General features: G+C 39.6%; 1 protein-coding gene and 1 long non-coding RNA gene across 2 annotated transcripts in view; both read right to left on the reverse strand.

Moving 5' to 3' along the window:
- LOC118888631 overlaps positions 1-24524 on the reverse strand; it is a 469307-nt gene that overhangs the window by 224543 nt on the left and 220240 nt on the right. The gene's annotated exons all lie outside the window — the stretch shown is intronic.
- LOC118888628 (spermidine synthase-like) lies at positions 484-2128 on the reverse strand. The gene is given in 1 exon segment (XM_036839919.1): positions 484-2128. A coding segment is annotated over 1 exon segment (885 nt). The 3' UTR covers positions 484-1243.

Here is a 24524-nt window from a genome sequence, read left to right on the forward strand (position 1 = left end):
GGGTCAGATTTGGCAGATCACCTAGTAGGTGTTGGGAGGCACACCAACTTTCAATCCTAGCTAGGGTCAGAGAGCCTGTTCCTAGGTAGCACATATTTCCAAGCCCCATCACTGTTACCTTCCACCTCCTTTTAAAAAAACATTTGCCATAAGTAAAGCCAACAAGACACTCAAGAGAATCCAGGCATAAATGTTTATGCATTTGGCATTATTATACAAGTTTGGGAGAAGACAAAAAGTGAGTCAGAATTTAATTGAGGGTGTTTATATAACACAGCTGTACATGACCAAGTATGTTACCACAACATTCTACATTTAGCTTTCTGGAGCCCAAGGCAGAATTAAGATCTAGAATGGGCCTCTTCTCTGGAAAATCCTTCTCAAGATCTTTTATCTTTATCAAAGAGGATTATTTCCACCTCCATCCCATAGCTCTTATGGGTGCTAGATAACACAGGCCTACTCAAATAGGCTTCAGATATTTGGACTCTAGGCAAATGGGGCCTTAATTATCATTCGGTGGGCTTGAATTTTACTCTACTAATTTTGAGTGAAGGAAGAGCATTCAGGAAAACTCTTGCCTGTTTCATTTTTGTGGTTTTCTTCTGTTTCTCCTTTCTGTTTCTTGAGCCCTGCCTTTCTTTTTATAGCAGGCAAGGGATTCACTTAAAGTGAAGGAAGGGAATAGTGAGAGACTATTTCTGCCCCAATTTCAACTTCTGGGTTCAGATATACTACCCTATGACCCACCACTTTAACACTAATTTATGCTTTAGCTTCTTAGTGAATAGCCAATTTGTAGCTCATCAAAATACTCTCTCCTCCTCCAAGACATAAACTCTACTATGAAGTTCTCAGCTACTAGTAGTGGCTTAGAGGAGAAACTGCATTTCCCCCAAAATAGGCTCTTGCATACTCAAAACTAAACAGTATACAAATGTCTTGCATTGAGTTCCTAATATTGGCAGAATATTTGTTCTCGTTGTTGTTCTAGATACACGTGTTTGGTGAGTGAGGGGCGACAGAGGTGGAGATGGTGCTGTACGCACCTGGTATAAACTTTCAAGCTGAACGCCACACAGAGAGAAAGTCCTAACAGGGCAGGCCGGGCAGCATTCTGGGGCCTATAACACTGGGTTGGGAAGCGAGTCTGCGGGAGTCTCATCCAGTGCTGGCGGCGTCCAGCCACCCTGGAGGCTCGCTGGCCGGAGGTCCTGGGCGGCACCGGCAGCGGCGCCTGGGCTCAGCACACATTGAGGGCTTTGCGGGCAAACTCGGGCAGGACAAAGGGTGCCCGATGTACATCAGAGCTGTAGTATTTCAGCTGCATCTGTTCCACCTGCTTCTGCGTCAGCTGCTGCTGCACGGGCTCCAGGAAGTTGGTGCTTGGATTTTTGCTGCACAGTATGAAGCCAGGTTGGCAGCTGGGGTAGGTGGGGATGGTGCAGTAACCGTAGCCCACCACCGGGAAGAGTGATTTGCAGAACTGCCGCATCACCTTGATGAGGTCCAGGTGCAGCCACTGACACTCGCCCTGGCAGCAGAGGATGCCACCCTCCTTCAGGGCCGTCTTCATGAGCCGGTAACAGGAATCCTTGAAGAGACTCTCAGCAGGGCCCAGGGGGTCTGAGGAGTCAGTGATAATGACATCGAAAGCATCCTGGTTCTGTTTCATGAACTCAAAACCATTATCCACACGTAGGATGAGCTTTGAGCTCGAGTAGCCAACGGCCATGCCCAGCAGGAACTTCTTGGAGACTTGAACGACATCCTCGTCGATCTCGCACTGGACCACGGACTCCACGGAGGAATGCTTCACCACCTGCCGCAGGACACCCCCATCCCCGCCCCCGACGATCAGCACCTTGCGTGGATTGGGGTGGCTACAGAGGGGCAAGTTGGCTATCATCTCCTGGTAGGAGAACTCGTCCCTCTCTGTGCACTGGACGACGCCATCCAACACCAGCACGTTGCCGTAGCTCTTACTGCGGAAGACAAGGATATCCTGGTACCGCGAGCGCTGATGGTGTAGCAGCTGCTCCGCCTGCAGCGACAGGGCCTGGCCGGGCCATGGGCTGCACGTCTAGCGGAACCAGATGGCGGCGGGGCCGTCGGGGCCGGGCTCCATGGCTGGCAGGCTGTCGGGCGGGCGGACTCGAGGCCCGGGGAGCGGGATTCCGGCCCGGGACTGCAGGCAGCGCGGAGCCGCAGCACAACGGAACCAGCCCCACCCGGCGCCCGCGCCTCGCCCTAACCCCGCCCGCGCCCTGCCCTAACCCCGCCCGCGCCCTACCGCCGCCGGCGGGGCGGAGCCTGCCGGCAGGGGCGAAACCCGAAACCTCTTTGCAGAGGCCTTTGGTATCTCTTTATCTCCTAGCCATTTCTTATCGTTAACATTCTACCCCATGTCTCCAGATCACTGTGTCACTTCTGTATGGCATAATCCCCTCCCAGCACTTCTGGGAACATCCACTAGAGAGCACAAGATGTGCTGTGCCCACTTACCAAGCAAACACATTTAGTACAAAATTATAAAAATGATATTTCATTACCAGAAAATACGCGTGTCCTAGAATAAAATTAGTTTTCACTCTGAAGGCGGAAAGCCTTGTGAACTTCCGTTCCCCATTGCATAGCTTGACAAACTCATAGCCAATGTCATGAAGACCAAATGGACCCAGGCCCATTTTGACCTGGATGGAGGACTTTGCCAGGATTTGGGACTCTCAGTGTTAAAACTGGGAAAGTCTCCGGCAAACCAGTAGGTTTGATCACCTGAAGACCAACTAAAAGTACTGGATAGCGCTACTGTCAAGAAAATCAAAGCCTCTTATCTGCTTTCTGCTGGAATGTACCTTTCTCATTAAACTTGAAGTCACTGATGATTTCCTCTCTTACTATATAACATTGTTTCCTACCTGGTGCTACCACCGTCTCCACAAAGACAAAATTCTGTGTCCTCTAGTAATCTTGTTATTGTGGTTGCTGTTTTGGCAAAAAAGATACGAATTTCTTTTGAAATTGTCACCTTAAAGGCTCTCATGATTGATAGTTTCTGGCATCATGGTACCATAATTCCATTTCCCCCTTCATCTCACCAATGAAAGTAGCTTGGGTTTTGCTGACTACCTCATGACACTTGCACGCGCATTACATTTATCTTGCCATCACAATAACAGATATTGTTCCCATTTCCTGATGAGAAAATAGAGGCTAAGTGCAATCAGGTGACTGGCATTGGTTGTAGAACTAGTCACAGGATAAGCCTACTCCGCATCATGGCCTTGGCTTTCCATATTAATAATGATTCTCCTTTTTCTAGACTATCTGTCAAATATACCTAACACCTATAATCACAGAAGAAATGTGACCTAAAGCTTGTAGATTAAAAGATCTACTGGAAAATATTTTCTCAGCCCTGTCTTGTGTGTAGCTTAGATAGCTTCATGGTTGACTTTTCTAATTACTCTCATGAGACCATAAAATCCAACTCTCTGACAGAATGCTATTGAGTTGCTTTCTTTTATTTTTACCTTGAATATGCCGTTTGTGTTTTAAATGTTCATGGTAAACATTACTCAGACCGTATATTCCCATAATATTTCAAAAGAAAACCATATTCAAGAGCCTGAAAAATGAGGCGGGGAGAAATAGTAGTCCTGAATTTTCATTTTACTCAAAGTACCCCTGATCAAAGATTGAATTTCAGGACACCAGACCAAATAATGTTTCTTCAAAATTGAAGTTAAAATCCTCTTTATTTTTTTTATCCTATTTGCCATGCAAGGAAAAAAATATATATGCCAGTAATCCATAATTCACTTTATTGGAAGAAATTTCTTGGGAATTATATTCTAGAAATGGCTATAGTCTGGCAATTCTAGAATCTATAATAAAGAAGTCATTTCAAAGGAATTTTCCAAATAAAACCTTTTCACTTTGAAAAATGGCTCTGCTTTAGTCAAATTCACATAATGAAGGGAAAATAAAAGCCTAAAGTTAATTCTGTAAGAGTATAGGAATACATGCAAGCTTTGATACAAATTAATGGCATGGAATCAAAACACAAACTTGAACAGTTTATCGGGCAGAATATCTGCAAAGTTAAAATATACACAGAGGCAGTAGTTATGAATGTGAAGACAAATATCAAAACAAAGATCACTGAAAGACAGACTTATAGTTCAGCTTTAACTGCCTACAGGGAAGTTTTTATTTGAATTCGGTTCATCCTAGACAATTCCAAAATGGGAGTTCACTGAACCCTAACTTACAAAGAGAACTGACAGCCAGTCAGGTACATTTCACTCCAGTCAGTTAGAGCTGATGTTGCCTTCATGGATTTATGGTACTCCCAGGGATATGTCTGTCTGTCTATCTATACAGCTCACCCCAACTGTAGGGAAATGAGTATAAACAATATAGACTTCCAATCTACAGGTATAATGTATAAATGATTAACAACCTTAACCCCCTCAATTTTATTTCTTATATTGTAATACTTGTGTGGCTCAGATTTACATAACAGAACTATACAACGTTTGTTGTAAGAAACATGCATGTCCCTAACAATTCTCGTAATATGCCTCTTTATTTAACACTGTTGCTTTAAGATTTACAAACTATATGTTGTTCAAACTAGTATCCTATTAAACTGTAACTTTAAAAGTACAAAACATAACTTACCATAATTTATAAATCAATGATAACCATTTGTATGGACAGTGCTTGGTAAACTGAATAAGATAAATAGGTGTTTAAACATCTACCTTTACACCTCTGGTACTTTACGATCAGTTTAGGAGGGAATGATATCACAATCACTTGTGAAATAGTGTCATCAAATCATTAAAGCCATCAGGTTCTATCATTCCCAGAAAAATGGCCTTATTAAAATAGACTGATGAACTACATTGTATCATGAACCTGGGTAGCCCCATTCTACATTTAATTTAACATATCCAAAAATATCATAGAGCTGAAAAGACATTCAAATGAAATAAATATATACTTTCCATTTGATTATTATAGTAATCTATCACATTGAAATAATGCAGTGTGTCCTATCAAAGCAAGGTTCCTGCTATACTTCAAAGACTATAGCTGAGACAGTAAAATACCCTTCATGTTTCACATATATTTCCTATCATCCACTAGGAACATCTATTTTTATAGGTTTACTTATATCTTTGGGGTAGAAGAGAGCAAAGTGGTATTATTAAAGTTGTAAGATTGTAAGAAAAGATTTGATAATTTTAGCACAGTATTGAGAACTATTTATTGGTTCTTTTAAAAATTATATCTCTTCAACTGTTAATGATACATACTGAACTATTTATGGATGAAATATGATGAACTTGCTTTAAAATATTCCAGGCCAAAAAAAAAATGGGTGGGATAGATGAAGCAAGATTGGAAAGGTGTTAATAATCATGTAAATTGGGTGATAGTTACATGGATTCGATTATATTATTCTACTTTTGTGTGTATGTGGAAATTTCTGTAATAAAATTTTTTAAATTATTATTATAATTCATCCTATCTTCATGGGACTTAACTCTAGTAAGTGTGATTTAGTGATGTATATGAACTTTATGTAAAAACACCATGTTTTATTCTTTTCTAAATCCAAACATGAAAAAAACTGACCTGTAAATGATATTCTACCACAAATACAGAACTGCTGAAAGTGTAAAATCAGCAAGATTTTGTGAGACCGATTCTTGAAGTGATTTAATTGATGTCTTTATGTCTCAAAAGTAGTAGGAGGAACAAAGGATCAAATTTAGGCATAGGTTCCCTGATATGAATCAATCAACTATTTAGTTAGAAACACACTAGAGGCTGTAAAACATACAATAAAATAGACAAGACATTGCCCCACCTGTCAAAAAGTTTCCAGATCAGCAGAAGAAACAACATTAGCACACACCAAACAGCAGATAGTTGAAAGCTGAAATGCATGGTCCAAGTAGTAATTATAAAGGAATTTATCAAAAGGAGAGTTTTGTGAAAGTCCCACATAAAAGATCAGAATTGAAACAATCGTTTTAAAATGGATAACATTTGGGGAAGCAGGATAAGGTATTATGTTGCATGTAGAGAGTTCAACACAAGCGAAAACATTAAAAGTCAGCATGGTATGTAGATATTAAAGAGGGCATGAACCCTAGAGCAAGGGACACATGTAAAGGAATAATAATAATGACAACAGTAATAATAATAATAGCAGACATTCTGTGCAAGGCACTATTAATAATACCCCAATTTTGCAAATGAGGGAACAGGCACAGAGAGATTAAAAAATGTGCCCGAGGTCATAGAGTTTATGTAATGATGGAGCAAGGTTTTGAACCCGGTCTAGTTTCAGGATATATGCGCTGACTCCCATGGCATACTACTCAGTAGGAAATAGGACTTGATAGGTAGTTTGGGAGCAGATAATAAAAGTCAGACAGAGGACTTTCCAATTGATGCTAATCATATTGGTGCCTGACAGGCAAATAACATGGGGACAGAATTGTGGCTGCACCGTCCATTCATAGAGCTCATTTCTGATCCTAAAGCTGACTTCTCTCCCATCTTCACTTCAAATAACCACTACTTTTATGGACTGTGCAAAATTGTTCGGCCTAGAAGTTGAGAGCTAACTTTTGCTCTCTCAAGTCAAAGAATCATAAAAGCGTGGTACTAAGTTTAAGCAACTTGGCTGAAAGCACATAACTGTGTTGGATCAAAGAACTAAAAATCCAAAGACTCTTGGTCTGAACCCCAGACTTCACATACAAATGTACACTTCTTCTCTCAGAACTATAATTCCATAGGCTGAAACTAGAAGTGCATATAACTGGATCCCAGCCATTTGTCTCACATCTAATGACACAATTTGGAAACTATTACATGATAATTCACAGCCTGTTGTGCTTTTTTTGCACATCAAGCACATAAAAATAAGTAGTGCAAATATATCTCATAATTCTTTCCATTATTATTAAGCTCAATATACAAACCCCACTGTTTAACACTTGGAATAGATCCTGGGACCCAGAATAAAGGTATAGAATCTAAGATTATGATTATTAATAGTCTCCTCTCCTCATACTTTTCCTGTTGCCTCTGACCTTGACACCTGACTTGTTCTCAGACCTGTTGACTGAATTATGATTTTCACTCCTTTATTATCTATGAGAAGTATTAAGTTATCTTACCAAATCTCCCCACCTTTAAGTCCAGAGTTAACTCTTGAGGAGTAGAAAGCTTTTACATTGTCATATAGGAATGACTTTCCTGAACTCAGGTCACCAACCATGTTGGTTGGCCCCAGACTTTCCTGGTTTGGGCACTGAAAGTCCTGCATTCAAGGAAAAGCCCTCTGTCCCAGGCAAACCAGAACAGCTGGTCACCCTAGTGTCTGGCACACTGTCTAAAATGTTAGAAAAAGCAGGTGGGCCTGTCTCCATAGAGCTATTTGCGTATCTATGAGTTGTTTGATGAAACAAAAGGAATATGTGCAGGTGAAAAAAAAAATAGAATAAAAAGTGAAACGCCCCCTCAGCCTTCTGGAGAGACATGTAATCCTAGCATGAGAACTCCTGCCACTTGGAAGAGAAGTGAGCCTTTTCCCTAAACCTGATATGATCTGTTGATAATCAGCTACAAGAAAGGTAAAAACACTTCCTAGTAACTCTTCAAGTTGCAGTAATGCTGCTAACGTGCTGTGCTGGGGAAGTAGGATACCAATTTACCTGAAAATCGAACTAGCTCTTAATTAAAACTAATCATACAACACAGAATTTCTACATTGTAGTACACTGGCCCATGACCCAGTTTTCAGGAACTATAACAGTTTAGAAATGTTTTCTTTTATTGCAGCTGAAAACCCAGTATTAGCATTCAAGCAAAATGACTCACATTTATTATTAAGGTATTCTCTGTGAAAGTCACAATTTTACTGAAAGCAAAGCAGGGCAAAAAGAGGAAGCTGGTATTTGAGTAAAACCCCTTCTCCTTAGATCCTTACTGAGTGTGGGCATGGCTTCTCAACACACACTCTAGTCTCAAAAATGCTTGAGAAAGGATCTGCGAGTAAGAGTTCCCCTTCAGAAAACTTTAAGGGACCATTTTCCCCTCTCATAGACACTATGTTTGTGGAACAGCCAGGGATGAAATGAATTTTACGTTAAAAGCATCCAAAGATGTTTTGAAGACACTTCTCTTTTCATCGAAGAGAAGTTGTTTGGAGGACCTAATGATACACAGGAAATGTATTTTAAAATTACATCTCATTTACAAAATATGATATGTGATTAATTATGAATTCTCTTAAGAAGTTCCCCCACCCCACCAAATAGTTTGAATGAGTCTAATGAAAATAAAAATCCTGCCATTCAGAACTGGATTTTACACTGGAATTAATAATTTATTTTATTTGCTCACTATAATACAGGGAAGATGACAAGAGAAGTTAGTATATTTATAAAGAAAACCAAGCGGAGGTAGTACATTTTATCATTACAGAACTTTCCTATAAAGCAAGCACATTTGAGATTAAAAACTTAAATTATACATCACACTTTTGTAAGTGCAGAGCAGAAGGTAAAAACAGAAAACCTGGTTACTTTCAGATTTGTATGTCAAAATGGAGAGTTGATGTGTATTGTTGAGGTTTTGTGAGAGGCCTTAAGCTTAGAGGGCTGAGGTGATGGATAATTTTCTTAAGGGTATACAGAAAATCAACTGCTATACACATTCCCTTGCAAAATTTCACTACAGATATACTGAGAATAGCAGCTGAAAACAAACCCAAGCAAACAAACAACCAGAAAAGCTAGGAAACAAAAAAGTGGAGGGGGTGTGTTGGGGGGGAAGAGTTGCTTTGTTTTTGATGAGTTGGTATTTTCATGTATTTGACAATGGAAGCTATTACTAATAGAACTTAATGTTCCCTTCTTGCACCCTGTGTGCAGAGGGCAGTACTGCTAGATAGGGCAGTATCCTCCATGGGGGAACCTTCAAGGACAACAGAATCAGGAAAAGAACTTATTGTGCTCGCAGTAGCAAGATAAAGGAAGGCTAGTACATCCAGAAGCTGCTGGATATATGGCCTGGCTTTGTTGTCTTCAGTATGTCATATCGCCAGTTTTGTTTTCCTTGCATGTGTCTTTAACACTGACTTGAAAGTTAGGGACCTGGGTTTTAAGTCTTGGCTCTGACACTAACCGGCTATCTAATCTTAGGCAAGCCGTTTCACCTCTCAGAGTCTTGGACAAGAATAGTCACCAGATGACCCCTATGGGCATCATTCAGTGACTTAAAGTCAAAGTCAAAAGTGAAGGCAATTTTTTGAACAATGTTATCTTAGATCAAATCACCCCAACTGTTCCGAGGTATACTGAGAGGCCGTATAGAAAAGTATTTACTCATGTGGCTGTAGAACCAAACTGTCCAGATCCAGACCCTTCTTCTTATTACCTGTGTGATCTGTGGCAAATTTCTTCTCTGTGCCCCCAGCTCCTGATCTATGAAAACAAGAATGATAATAGAACCTAGCCCACAGGGTTATTATGAGGATTCACTGAAATAAGTCATATACAACCCTGAGAGCACTGCCTGTTTTACTTCTAATACAGTCAGGAAGAATTACTGAATTAATTAAGCTAGCTCCTCTCCAGTAGAAGATGAGTTCAAGGGCACACATGGACGAGTGAGGCTTTTTTATTTTTTTAACTTCTTTATTGGAGTACAATTGCTTTACAATTGTGTTTTAGTTTCTGCTGTATCACAGAGTGAACCAGCTATACATATACATATATCCCCATATCCCCTCCCTCTTGCATCTCCCTCCCACCCTCCCTATCCCACCCCTCTAGGTGGTCACAAAGCACCAAGCTGATCTCCCTGTGCCATGTGGCTGCTTCCCACTAGATATCTCTTTTACATTTGGTAGCATATATATATATGTCCATGCCATTCTCTCACTTCGTCCCAGCTTACCCTTCCCCCTTCCCATGTCCTCAAGTCCATTCTCTACTTCAGCATCTTTATTCCTGTCCTGCCCCTAGGTTCGTCAAAACCATTTGTTTTTTTTGTTTTTTTTTAGATTCTACATATATGTGTTACCATACGGTATTTGTTTTTCTCTTTCTGACTTACTTGACACTGTATGACAGACTCTAGGTCCATCCACCTCACTACAAATAACTCAAATCCATTTCTTTTTATGGCTGAGTAATATTCCATTGTATATAGATGCCACATCTTCTTTATCCAACCATCTGTCAGTGGACACTTAGGTTGCTTCCATGTCCTGGCTATTGTAAATAGTGCTACAATGAACACTGTGGTACATGACTCTTTTTGAATTATGGTTTTCTCACGGTATATACCCAGTAGTGGGATTGCTGGGTCATATGGTAGTTCTATTTTTAGTTTTTTAAGGAACCTCCATACTGTTCTCCATAGTGGCTGTATCAATTTACATTCCCACCAACAGTGCAAGAGGGTTCCCTTTTCTCCACACCCTCTCCAGCATTTATTGTTGTAGACTTTTTGATGATGGCCATTCTGACCTGTGTGAGGTGATATCTCACTGTGGTTTTGATTTGCATTTCTCTAATGATTAGTGATGTTGACCTTCCTTTCATGTGTTTATTGGCAATCTGTATATCTCCTTTGGAGAAATGTCTATTTAGGTCTTCTGCCCATTTTTGGATTGGGTTGTTTGTTTCTTTGATATTGAGCTGCATGAGCTGCTTGTATATTTTGGAGATTAATCCTTTGTCAGTTGCTTCATTTGCAAATATTTTCTCCCATTCTGAGGGTTGTCTTTTCGTCTTGTTTATGGTTTCCCTTGCTGTGCAAAAGCTTTTAAGTTGCATTAGGTCCCATTTCTATATTTTTGTTTTTACTTCCATTTCTCTAGGATGTGGGTCAAAAAGGATCTTACTGTGATTTATGTCATAGAGTGTTCTGCCCATGCTTTCCTCTAAGAGGTTTATATTGTCTGGCCTTACATTTTGGTCTTTAATCCATTTTGAGTTTATTTTTGTGTATGGTGTTAGGAAGTGTTCTAATTTCATTCTTTTACATGTAGCTGTCTGGTTTTGCCAGCACCACTATTTAAGAGGCTGTCTTTTCTCCATTGTATATTCTTGCCTCCTTTATCAAAGATAAGGTGACCATATGTGCGTGGGTTTATCTCTGGCTTTCTATCCTGATCCACTGATCTATATTTCTGTTTTTGTGCCAGTATCATACTCTCTTGATTACTGTAGCTTTGTAGTATAGTCTGAAGTCAGGGAGCCTGATTCCTCCAGCTCTGTTTTTCTTTCTCAAGAGTGCTTTGGCTATTCGGGGTCTTTTGTGTTTCCATACAAATTGTGAAACTTTTTGTTCTAGTTCTGTGAAAAATGCCATTGGTAGTTGATAGGGATTGCACTGAACCTGTAGATTGCTTTGGGTAATATAGTCATTTTCACAATGTTGATTCTCCCAATCCAAGAACATGGTATATCTCTCCATCTGTTTGTATCATCTTTAATTTCTTTCATCAGTGTCTTATAGTTTTCTGCATACAAGTCTTTTGTCTCCTTAGGTAGGTTTATTCCTAGGTATTTTATTCTTTTTGTTGCAGTAGTAAATGGGAGTGTTTCCTTAATTTCTCTTTCAGATTTTTCATCATTAGTGTATAGGAATGCAAGAGATTTCTATGCATTAATTTTGTATCCTGCTACTTTACCAAATTCATTGATTAGCTCTAGTAGTTTTCTGGTAACATCCTTAGATTATCTATGTATAGTATCATGTCATCTGCAAACAGTGACAGTTTTACTTCTTGTCTTCCAATTTGGATTCCTTTTATTTCTTTTTCGTCTCTGATTGCTGTGACTAAAACTTCCAAAACCATGTTGAATAATAGTGGTGAGAGTGGGCAGCCTTGTCTTGTTCCTCATCTTAGAGGAAATGGTTTCAGTTTTTCACGATTGAGAACGATGTTGGCTGTGGGTTTGTCATATATGGCCTTTATTATGTTGAGGTCAGTTCCCTCTATGCCTACTTTCTGGAGGGTTTCTATCATAAATGGGTGTTGAATTTTGTCAAAAGCATTTTCTGCATCTATTGAGATGATCATATAGATTTTATCCTTCAGTTTGTTAATACAGTGTATCACATTGATTGATTTGCATATATTAAAGAAACCTTCCATTCCTGGGATAAACCCCACTTGATCATAATGTATGATCCTTGTAATGTGCTGTTGGATTCTGTTTGCTAGTATTTTGTTGAGGAATTTTGCATCTATGTTCATCAGTGATATTGGCCTGTAGTTTTCTTTTTTTGTGACAGCTTTGTCTGGTTTTGGTCTCAGGGCGATGGTGGCCTCGTAGAATGAGTTTGGGAGTGCTCCTCCTTCTGCTATATTTTGGAAGAGTTTGAGAAGGATAGGTGTTAGCTCGTCTCTAAATGTTTGATAGAATTCGCTTGTGAAGCCATCTGGTCCTGGGCTTTTGTTTGTTGGAAGATTTTTAATCACAGTTTCAATTTCAGTGCTTGTGATTGTTCTGTTTATAGCTTCTATTTCTTCCTGGTTTAGTCTTGGAAGGTTGTGCTTTTCTAAGAATTTGTCCATTTCTTCCAGGTTGTCCATTTTATTGGCATAAGGTTGCTTGTAGTAATCTCATGATCCTTTGTATTTCTGCAGTGTCAGTTGTTACTTCTCCTTTTTCATTTCTAATTCTATTGATTTGAGTCTTCTCCCTTTTTTTCTTGATGAGTCTGGCTAATGGTTTCTCAATTTTGTTTATCTTCTCAAAGAACCAGCTTTTAGTTTTATTGATATTTGCTATCATTTCCTTTATTTCTTTTTCATTTACTTTTGATCTGATCTTTATGATTTCTTTCCTTCTGCTAACTTTGGGGTTTTTTTATTCTTCTTTCTCTAATTGCTTTAGGTGTAAGGTTAGGTTGTTTATTTGAGACGTTTCTTGTTTCTTGAGGTAGGATTATATTGTTATAAACTTCCCTCTTAGAACTGCTTTTGCTGCATCCCATAGGTTTTGGTTTGTTGTGTTTTCATTGTCATTTGTTTCTAGGTATTTTTTTATTTCCTCTTTGATTTCTTTAGTGACCTCTTTGTTATTTAGTAGTGTATTGTTTAGTCTCCATGTGTTTGTATTTTGTACAGTTTTTTCCTATAATTGATATCTAGTCTTATAGCTTTGTACTCGGAAAAGATGTTTGATACGATTTCAGTTTTCTTAAACTTCCCAAGCTTGATTTGTGACCCAAGATACGATCTATCCTGGAGAATGTTCCATGAGCACTTGAGAAGAAAGTGTAGTCTGTTGTCTTTGGATGGAATGTCCTATAAATATCAATTAAGTCCATCTGTTTAATGTGTCATTTAAAGCTTGTGCTTCCTTTTTTATTTTCACTTTGGATGATCTGTTCATTGGTGAAAGTGGGATGTTAAAGTCCCCTACTATTATTGTGTTACTGTCGATTTCCCCTTTTATGGCTGTTAGCATTTGCCTTATGTATGGAGGTGCTCCTATGTTGGGTGCATAAATATTTACAATTGTTATACTTCTTCTTGGATTGATCCCTTGATCATTATGTAGTGTCCTTCTCTGTCTGTTGTAATAGTCCTTATTTTAAAGTCTATTTTTTCTGATCTGAGAATTGCTACTCCAGCTTTCTTTTGATTTCCATTTCCATGGGACATCTTTTTCTATACCCTCACTCTCAGTCTGTGTGTGTCCCTAGGTCTGAAGTGAGTCTCTGGAAGGCAGCATAAATTCGGTTCTTGTTTTTCTATCCATTCAGCCAGTGTGTGTCTTTGGGTTGGAGTGTTTAATCCATTTACATTTAAGGTAATTATCGATACGTATGTTCCTATTACCATTTTCTTAATCGTTTTGGGTTTGTTATTGTCTTTTCCTTCTCTTGTGATTCCTGCCTGGAGAAGTTCCTTTAGCATTCGTTGTAAAGCTGGTTTGGTAGTGCTAAATTCTCTTAGCTTTTGCTTGTCTGTAAAGGTTTTAATTTCTCCATTGAATCTGAATGAGATCCTTGCTGGGTAGAGTAATCTTGGTTGTAGGTTCTTCCCTTTCATCACTTTAAATATGTCCTGCCACTCCCTTCTGGCTTGCAGAGTTTCTGCTGAAAGATCAGCTGTTAACCTTATGGGGATTCCCTCGTATATTATTTGTTGTTTTTCCCTTGCTGCTTTTAATATATTTTCTTTGTATTTAATTTTTGATAGTTTGATTAATATGTGTCTTGGCATGTTTCTCCTCGGATTTATCCTGAATGGGTAATCTCCACGTCTTACTCCTCCACCATCTTGAAGGTCCTCCCAGGAGTGAGGCTTTTAAATGAAAAAAGATACTTCTTCCTGGCCACACCCACACTCCCAGTTATTTTCTAGCACAGTGATTCTCTCACTCTATCTGGCATCAGAATCGCCTAGACAGCTTATTAAAACACAGGCTCTTGGACCCCAGCCCCAGAGTTTCCGATTTGGTAGGTCTGGGCTGGGGTTGAGAACATACATTTCTAACAAATTTCCAGGTGATATTGATGTCACTGGTCCAGAGAACATATTTTGAGAACCACTGAACTAAATAATATCTCCCTGATTTTTCGTAATCAGAGAACCATCAGGACCTGCATAATTTGGATTGGACACCTGAGGACACCATCTCTTATCCAGTGAACTCAACAGTACAGCTTGCCAGCCAATGGTATTAAGGTGTCTAAGCACAGTTAAGAACCACTGATCTATCAAATCACACTAATTGTTTGTTACCTTGCCCGCTTATATTCCAGCCACACTGGCCTTTTTTTCTACTCTTAAAACCAGCCAAAGACCCTACCTCAAGGTTCTTGTGATTCCTATGGTTTACACTTGGATGTCTGCCCTTCTAGATCTTCATGTATCTATCTGGCTCCTCATCAGTTTAGTTATCACCTCCTCTTTATACAATATATCTATTTATAAAGAAAATCAAGGAGACGGGCTTCCCTGGTGGTGCAGTGGTTGAGAGTCTATCTGCCAATGCAGGGGACGCGGGTTCGAGCCCTGGTCCAGGAGGATCCCGCATGCCACGAAGCAACTAGGCCTGTGCGCTGCAACTACTGAGCCTGTCCTCTAGATCCACAACTACTGAAGCCCACACGCCTAGAGGCCGTGCTCCACATCAAGAGAAGCCACCGCAAGGGCCCATGCACAGCAATAGAGACCCAATGCGGCCAAAAATAAATTTTTAAAAATTTAAAAAAAAAGAAAATCAAGGAGAGATCTTATGTTTTCTTACTATAAATTTCATTATAAACATATTTGCTATTAGCAACTTAAATTATAAATTGCACTTTTTCGATATTTATTTATTTGGCTGCATAGGGTCTTAGTTGCAGCACATGGGATCTTCGTTGCGGCCTGCGGGATCTTTCATTGCAGTGTGCGGACTCTTTGTTGCGGCGCCTGGGCTTCTGTCTAGTTGTGGCATGTGGGCTCTCTAGTTGTGGTGTGCAGGCTCTAGAGCGCGTGGGCTTAGTAGTTGCGGCGCATGGGCTTAGTAGCTCCGTGGCATGTGGGATCTTAGTTCCCCGACCAAGGATCAAACCCATGTCCCCTGCATTGGAAGGTAGATTCTTAACCTCTGGACCACCAGGGAAGTCCCATATTGCACTTCTTAAATATAAAGAACTCCCCACTCCCCTTAGTCATTCTCCAGCTTATCACCTTGTTTTGGTTCCTTGATATTGATTATCCAATCTGTAAGCATATCATTTATTCATTAATGTATTTACCTGCCTATCTCCTTCCCCCATAAAATGTAAACTCCATGAGTTTGGAGATTTTTGTTAACTCTATTCCAAACATCTCAAAGGGTGCTAGGGATATAGTAAGCACTCAATAAATATTTATCAAATGGATAAACAGACCAAGAAAGAATAAGCCATTTGCATTAGAACCGATATTACTGCTCCACCCAGAGTGAAAGTTTCTCTAATTATGATGCCTACCAAACTATAAGAGGCCCAGCTTTCCTTCCAGAAATGATATCATTTTAGTCCTCCTTTATCCTAGGGTGTGAAGACTTAAAAAGGAAACTCGAGAAAAGAATGTTCTGTAAGGGCAGTGTTGTTTTGTACTATTTTTCTAAATATAAGTAAACTAACTTCTTAGAGTGACCTAAAACAAAAAATATGCAGGATTATGCTAGTTGCAATGTTACTTAAGCCAAGAACAGACTGTTACAGGGAGTAGAGAGACCACAAACGATAACAAACACTAGTTCACAATGTGAACTGTTCTCTTCAACAGTGATGCTGCCTGCTGACAGAGTTTGTTGTTAACAAGTATTCCATTTTACATCCATATTCATCAAAGAACCGAGCCCTGGTCCCACTGGGTGAGCCTGTGAAATGGTTCTCATGGTCAAACACAGTAGGGAAACGCCGCATACTCTAGCTTCTTCTTAAAGACTCACAAAGCACATGGGAACAGAATAAAGGTTTTGAGAATTCCTACATTCAAAAGCCTTTGGGGCTTCCCTGGTGGCGCAGTGGTTGAGAGTCTGCCTGCCAATGCAGGGGACGCGGGTTCGAGCCCTGGTCTGGGAGGATCCCGCATGCCGCGGAGCAACTGGGCCCGTGAGCCACGGCTACTGAGCCTGCGCGTCTGGAGCCTGTGCTCTGCAACAAGAGAGGCCGCGATGGTGAGAGGCCCGCGCACCGTGATGAAGAGTGGCCCCCACTTGCCGCAACTGGAGAAAGCCCTCGCACAGAGACGAAGACCCAACACAGCTAAAATAAATAAATAAATAAATTTATACAAAAGCCTTTGAATTTGTTTCATCCCTGTTTCCTAAATTTTGACTGATCCATGTGTGCAAAACACACTGTGGGAAAAACAACTTGGTGGTCCCCAGTATTGATTTGGTTGCTTGTTTTGTTTACAGTGAATGACAAACTCCTAGTGGGACGGTTAAATAGTACACAAGCTCATTAAGACTGTGCCAGGATCTGGACCTTCACTGAATGAACAGTGAGTGGCTGGTTCATTTGACAAGATACTTATTATTCAAGTTTCTAGAATAATCTTCTAGCTCTTTAGCCCTCAAGTTGCCTAGGGACTTAATGAATTCCTTCATACCTAGTTTGCAGCTCTTAATCAAAGCCATCAGAGACAAGAAGTTGTTTTTAAAATATCAGAGAATTTGGCACAGCTTTAGGGGAGATATGCATGGAGCAAGGAGAAAGGAAGGCGACATGCCACCAGTCAGCCTGATCAGCTGTGTCACTCCTGAGGTCAATAGGTGACAAATATTGCTGTGAGACCACCCACACAATCAGATAATTGCTCTCCCCCTCCCCCCACCCAGAGAGGGACTTCTAAGGAACCCACAAATGACCAACTTCATGGAGTTTTCTCTTTAGAGAAGAACATGGTTTTCCTGTAAAGAATGCCAAAAGGATTAGTCTTTTGTCACTTGTGTTTATTTCTCAAGAGGCTTTTAAGCCCTTGCAGGTCTACAGCTCAGTGTAACAATAGTGCAGGATGCATTTACTTTTTTTTTTTTTTCAAGGGGAAGTCAGCCTTCAAAACAGTGACATCCTGGACAGTTTCCCGAGAGACTGCAAAACTTACACCTGTGGTACTAATAGACATCAATTTCCCTCTGGTGGTGGACTGCCAACTTAACTCACCAAATAAGCAAGGAGGAGAGCTCTTAAGCCTTTATTCTAGTGGCCATGACATTTGCTTTTAAATAAGTCAAGAAATGCTAAATAATACCTTTTATCAGTGGGAGATCGCTAAACTCTTAGACAATTGTAACGATTATTCTGAATATTGTTGGCACCTGAGGCTTGAGTTCTGGGATTTATGCTAATTTTGCTTGAAGCTAAAGAGAGCTAAAGAGAGTCTCTTATCTCAGGTCTGCCGGTGTGGTTCTATTGATGTCTCTAAGGCTTTGTTTCATGCAGAGTCCCACCTTCTATGGGCTAAATTGATGGTTTGGTCATTCCTTCAAATGTCTGAGGGGACTACTTCCTGCTGTACCCTGTCAACTTTAACTACTGATTCAGAGATTTCACTCCTTGTTCTGAACTCTTGTTTTTCATGAATGAACCTGATGTTTCCATACATAGTAAACATTACATCTCCGATGATGAACAGCACTATCATCTCTAAGTTACCTGGTTCCTCTAGTTTATGGAAAGAAAGGTTGCTACAACATTAATTCCTTTAACCAGAAAAGTGTGGATATCTAAATGTTATTAAGACAGGAAGGTTCAGAGGTCCAGTGGTGGATATGAGAGTTCATTCTCATCATTCATGGCAATCAGCATGTACAAGGAAGGTTGCTACAGTGCTTTGGGATTATAAGGTAGGTTCCTGCAATTAAGGAGCTATTGTGAGGGAAAATAATAGTGAGGGGAAGTAAGATCTAGAAACTATAATAAATGGGAGACATAAGACTGTGAAACATGGAGCATTTAAACTGGGCCTCAAAATATAGGTAGAAATGAGGTGTGAAAGGAAAATCAAAATGGAGTCAGTGTTGCTAAGAGAGTTCTCTAAAATGGAGCCAGGAGGCCATTGAGAGTGTGATTTATGCAGGTCTCAGCCCCGATGGAATCTGCACTTTGACCATTTCTTGTCTTAACATAGGCATCCAGAACATCTGCCCAATGTTCCAGAAACTCAAGATACATATCAGACCCTTACCCTAAAATGAGTCAGGACAGACTATCCCTTAGACACAAATAGTTCCTTTCTTGCATCAGTGTCAATCATTATTCTTGAACAACCTTGTGTGTTTTGCCTTTATAAGCCCCTGACTCTCTCTTCCCTGGAACAGTCTTTTGGTTTTACCTGGATCTGTGTGTGCTGAATTACAATTCTTAAGACCCCCAAGTAAAATTCTTTGCTCTTTGCAGCCTCAACACTGATTATTGCTCAACCGAGGGATTGGATGGTTCAGGTGGAGAGTATTATAAGAGCACAAGCAGTGTCAATGGGAAAGGATCGACAGGAGTGTGTATGCATATGTATCTGTGTGTGTATGTGTGATGCGTAAAGTGTGTGAGTTTGCTTGAAACATAAGTCCACCCAAGGGAGTCATTAGTGACAGGCAAAGCTAGAAAGATGAATTGGAGCCAATTCATGGAGGGCCTTGAATGCCAGACCAAAGAGATTAGGCAGACAATGAAAGTTTCTTAGGAGGAAAGTGATATTATCCATTTAATGAATCTGAAAATGTATCTGGTCGTGATGTGGAGGGAAACTGAAGTTTAATAAAACACTACGACAGGTAGACTACCTAAGTGGTTATTGCAGGGAAAACTATAGGGAAAGAATTGAAATGTAATCCCATAGCAATTAAAATATAACCTGAATACCAACATGCAACATGTCACAATTGCCTCTTCCAGCTTAGCACCCTCTATGTGGAAGACTTATGAAGACCTAAAGCAAAAATATGATGCTTTGCAAGGTTATTTTTTAGAATGCAAAAGTGATTAATCACATGCATAAAAAGTACCATTTCATTTCATAAATTTTACTGCTTGAAACATTAATAATGGAGGGCATATAAAGAACTGAAATTAAGCATCTTTACTACACAATGTTAAAGATGCATGTGGTATCTTCCAAACGTTAAAAAAAATAAAGAAACCATTTTTTTCAGACTTCAAAGCTAGCATTTTTCTGTGACCCAGGTCATGAATAAAAACATAAAAACAGTCCTAAGTACTGCTGTTCCACTTTATTTGATGGAGAAATCTTAGTTAAACTCTAAAGCTTGCTCTTGAAACAAAGAAAAAAATGAAAAGAAAAAGAAAGGCAGGAAATATGTTTCTATTGTGCAGCAAGGCAGCTACACAATGCTGAAGAAAAAAAAGAATGACTTTAATATAAAAGTCTCGGATTCTGGCAAGCTTTGGATTATTCATAATGTTTGGTTTTGAGGGTCATAGATTGAACCATATGTCAGTAACAGCATGCTGAATGCCATTTTTTTCAAGCCTAAACAAAAATCCTCAAAATAATTACTTTCAAGTCTTCTTTGTTCCTTTTGCCTTTTGCTCCTCAGCTTTTGGTTTTTTTTGCTTTTTTTTAAACCAATTAGGTAAATATGAAGTATATGTTGAGTCTAGTCAATAGAAGGTATTTTCAGAACATAGTTCTTAGAAGTGATAATAAACAAGGCAATGTGTGTCAACTGAAAGAAAAAGCACAACGTAAAAGTTGTGAGTTAAGTTTTATTCGGGGACCTTACTGAGAACTATAGCCTGGGAGACAACCTCTCAGGCAGCTCTGAGGAACTGCTCCAAAGAGGTAAGGGAGGAGCCAGGATATATATGAATATTTTTGCTAGGAAAAAAAAAAAAAATGTAGTTGAACATCAAAAGATTACTGCTAATCACAAAGAAGACTCAAGTTAATGATTTTAGTGATTTTCTATGTATGGGAAGATGCAGGAATCTGGGGGTCATTGAAATTATTCCTTAGATATGCATCTTAACTATCTTGGGGCCACTATATCCAAAACACAGAATGCTTCCTGTTTTTCTCCATCCTGAACTTCCCTCAGGGTGCACTGTCAGTGGGTGACTGCAGTGGTTCATGACTTGATCCTTGTAGAACCAGAATGGTGGGCAACATTCTTTTCTCTACACATGGTATATAAAAATAATGTAAGAAGAGGAAAATAAACATCGTTTTAAAATTCTGGCATCTTTGTATGTTTATTTAACAGCATCCACTTTAAGAATCAAGTATTATCATTGTCTTTTGCTTTCCTGTTATGATTTTCAGCTCAATAAATTCCTGCTTCCTGATTTTGTCATACGAGGAATTCTGCTGCACTCACTCATCAGATCTATTTTTTGGCAGCTGTATCCTGTCTCCATCTCTAAGGGCATATTATCAAATTCTTCAAACTGACTCGGGGTCCCTGGTGACTTTTCAGACAGTTTGGGCAACTCAGTGGGACATTTACCGATTCCAATAACTATACCATAGGAGAACAAATTGTATCCTTATTTTCTGTCTGGAGGTTAGCATTACCAAAGTTATTGTGTCTACATTTTCTTCTGTGGATGTTTATATTTTCCATGTTCACTAGATCCCTTTCCCCAAATTATTCCAAGCTCATGGGCTAATATTCTTTTTCAGTGAAAAAGAAGGAAGATATCCTTCATGAAGGAGCAGGCCCTACCCTTTTTGTTGGGTTTTCCAGTAGTGGGAATGAGTTGTGCTGCATGGTCCCACATGTCTCTGCATATCTATCTAGATGCTAAAACATGAGCTCTCCCACCCAAACAGAAATACTGTTGCATTTCTTATTTTTTTCATACAAATTTGTTCAACAAACATTTGTTGAGCAACTACTGTACACAACAGACTACATGCTATAGAGAGGATACAATGATGAATGGGTCACAGCCCCTTGCCCTCAAGAAGCTTCTAGTTTTTCAGGACACAAAGGAGAGGAGTACAAGTTAAGTGTACAAATAACTGCAATACAAGGTAGAATATGATAAGGGCAATAAGGAAATGTTCTAGAGAGGGGCAGATTATAAACAGTGACTGGATCAGGGAAGGATTCAGGAAGAAGTAGCAGTGGAGCTATGGAATTTAATAGAGAGGGTCTCAACAGGCAGAGATAAGGGAGGAAATAATCCTGGTAGAGATAACAGCACTCACAAAGGCGTGGAGGCAGGAAAACACATGGCAAGTTTGGAGAAAGGCAAGTAATCCAGTTTGATGGGTCATAGAGTGGACATCCTTGGAAAGTGAACAATAAAACTGAACAAGTGGGTGGAGGCCACATCAAGGAGGATATCAGCTAGATGTAGAGGTTCAGAGTTTATTTAGTGCACAAGAGAGAAAGCAATGAAAGCCTTTAAGAAGGAAAATGACTTGCATCTATTTGCACCTTTCCACATTCCAAACAGCACTTGACGCAACCAACAAAAATAAACACCATGTAATAAGATAAAAATGTGTAAAGAGACCAATAGTCAAATGACATCAGGAGTAGTTAGTGCACAAAAAATGTGTAAAGAAGATCGTGCACAGTTATTAACAGTAGGGCTCACAGTCAGCCTTGGGTTTCCAATTTGCCAGAGTAATGGCAGAGATGTAACATGTGGGCCAAGGACACGATCAAAGCTGTGCTTCATAAAGGTCAATCTAGCAGTGGCATGAAGGATGGATTGGCAGATGTGGACAATGTCAGCAGACGGTAGACTGATTAGGAAGTTATTACAATATCAAGGATCTCAACAAGGTGATAAAAAGAGAATTTCTTATGGATTTTGGTATTCCCTTAATACAAGTCTGGAAAAGAGGATAAACTATTGCTCTGGTATATCTATGGCCCAGAACATGTTGCCAATGACAAGCCCCAAAGATGTATAAAACTAATTTGGTGCTATTTTCTGTCTGTTAGAGGTGTTTTCCTTAGGGTGTGTATGTTGTGCAATTCATTTCTTTCAAGAGATTCTTCTTTAAGTGTCCCCAGGCGTTTGGCAGGTTCAAGTCCTCCGTGTCCTCTGTGTGCTACAGTGACATCTTTAACTGTGAGACTATGTGGTACCTTTCAGAGTGGATTTCCCTTTTGCAGTCTGAACACTGGTAAGGCATTTAAGAGTAAATGTTCACTTAATAACATGTTTCTTTCAAAATAAATAAAGACTGCTTTTTTCTCCTTTGTGTGATTGTTCACTTTCAATACGGTGATATGTGATGCTAGCAGCAGGGAAAAGAGATAGCTGGCAAAGGCAACTGTAGCTCCAAAAAAAAACAAACAAAAAAAAGGGAGTCAAAGTAGTAATGATACAGATTCATTTCATTTTAGAAGGCCTGGCCAAGGCAGCAAGATTTATTTGAATAACAGCAGTTGAGTCCTGCGGTGAGAGTAAGTTATTCCCTGCTGGGTCTAAATTATTCAGAAGCAGGGGTAAGTAGAGAGGGGGAGTAATTATCTCTACCAATGGAACATGCTAACCTTTTCAAGCAAGGTATCATTCTAAGCGCACACAAACACACACACACACACACACACACACACACAGGCGCACACAGATAGGTACGTATATTTCAAAGTGTACTCTATATATTTTCAACCACACTCTTTTCAAAACATACTAAAAAGGACCCCCTCTTATCTTACCTGCACCTTCCTCCATCATTTCACTCTTCTTTCCTTTCTCCCTACCATTTTCCCTCCTGACCAAATAGCCTGCAAAAAGAATTGCTTTCAAATAGCTCTATTATGTCCACAGCTCTTTACTTCTGGTTAGTTACTGCTCAGATGTTTTCATTGTATTTTGTATTATATAATATGAGAAAGAGACAGAGACAGAGAATGAGAGAGAGAAGTTTTGTGTTAGTTATAAAGCGTAATCCTCCAGCAGTGGTTCTCCAACATCAGAATCACCTACAGAGCTTGGTACAACACGATTGCTGGACACACCCCAGAGTTTCTGATTCAATAGAACTGGGTAGGACTTGAAAATGTGAATTTCTAACAAGATCTCAGGTGATGCTGATGCTGGCGGCTTTGAGAACCCCTGCAATGAAATATTATTAATAATGTTAAAGCTGCCCTGAGGCTTCTTTCTAATTCCATACCCCTCTCTCCCCTTAAGAGGTCATTACTCTTCTTATTTTAAAAAATCATTTCCTTTTTAAAAAGTGTCAGAAAGAGAAAAACAAATACCGTATGTTAACACATATATATGGAATCTAAAAAAAAAAAAAGGTTATGAAGAACCTAGGGGCAGGAAAGGAATAAAGACGCAGACATAGAGAATGGACTTGAGGCACAGGGAGGGGGAAGGGTAAGCTGGGACAAAGTGAGAGAGTGGCATGGACATATACACTACCAAATGTAAAACCGATAGCAAGTGGGAAGCAGCCGCATAGCACAGGGAGATCAGCTCGGTGCTTTGTGACCACCTAGAGGGGTGGGATAGGGAGGGTGGGAGGGAGGCTCAAGAGGGAGGGGATATGGGGATATATGTATATGCATAGCTGATTCACTTTGTTGTACAGCAGAAACTAACACAGCATTGTAAAGCATTTATACTCCAATAAGGATGTGAAAAAAAATAAGAATATAAATATTCCAATTTTGTCACATATATATGTACCCCTAAACTGCAATAAAGAAATAGTGGTATAGTCAGACAATAGAATATTACATAGCAGTGAAAATGAATGAACTACAGGTACACAGAATAACGTGATGAATCTTAGAAACATAATTCCAGGTGAAAAAAATGTTGCTGAAGATTACATGTAGTAATTTAGCATTTTAAAATACTCCAATGCTTTTCATTCCCAGTTCTGGTTGATGATGTCCCCAGAAAAGCCTTTATAGTTTTTCACAAGTATATTGAATATACAATACAACTTCCTTCTAAGGATCTCTATGCAAATCACACCTTCTTATTTAATCTAAATGTTGTAAGGTAGGTAGGAAAAGACATTTCCTTTT

Source organism: Balaenoptera musculus, chromosome X (genome assembly GCF_009873245.2).
Source record: "Balaenoptera musculus isolate JJ_BM4_2016_0621 chromosome X, mBalMus1.pri.v3, whole genome shotgun sequence".
Lineage (NCBI taxonomy): Eukaryota > Metazoa > Chordata > Mammalia > Artiodactyla > Balaenopteridae > Balaenoptera > Balaenoptera musculus.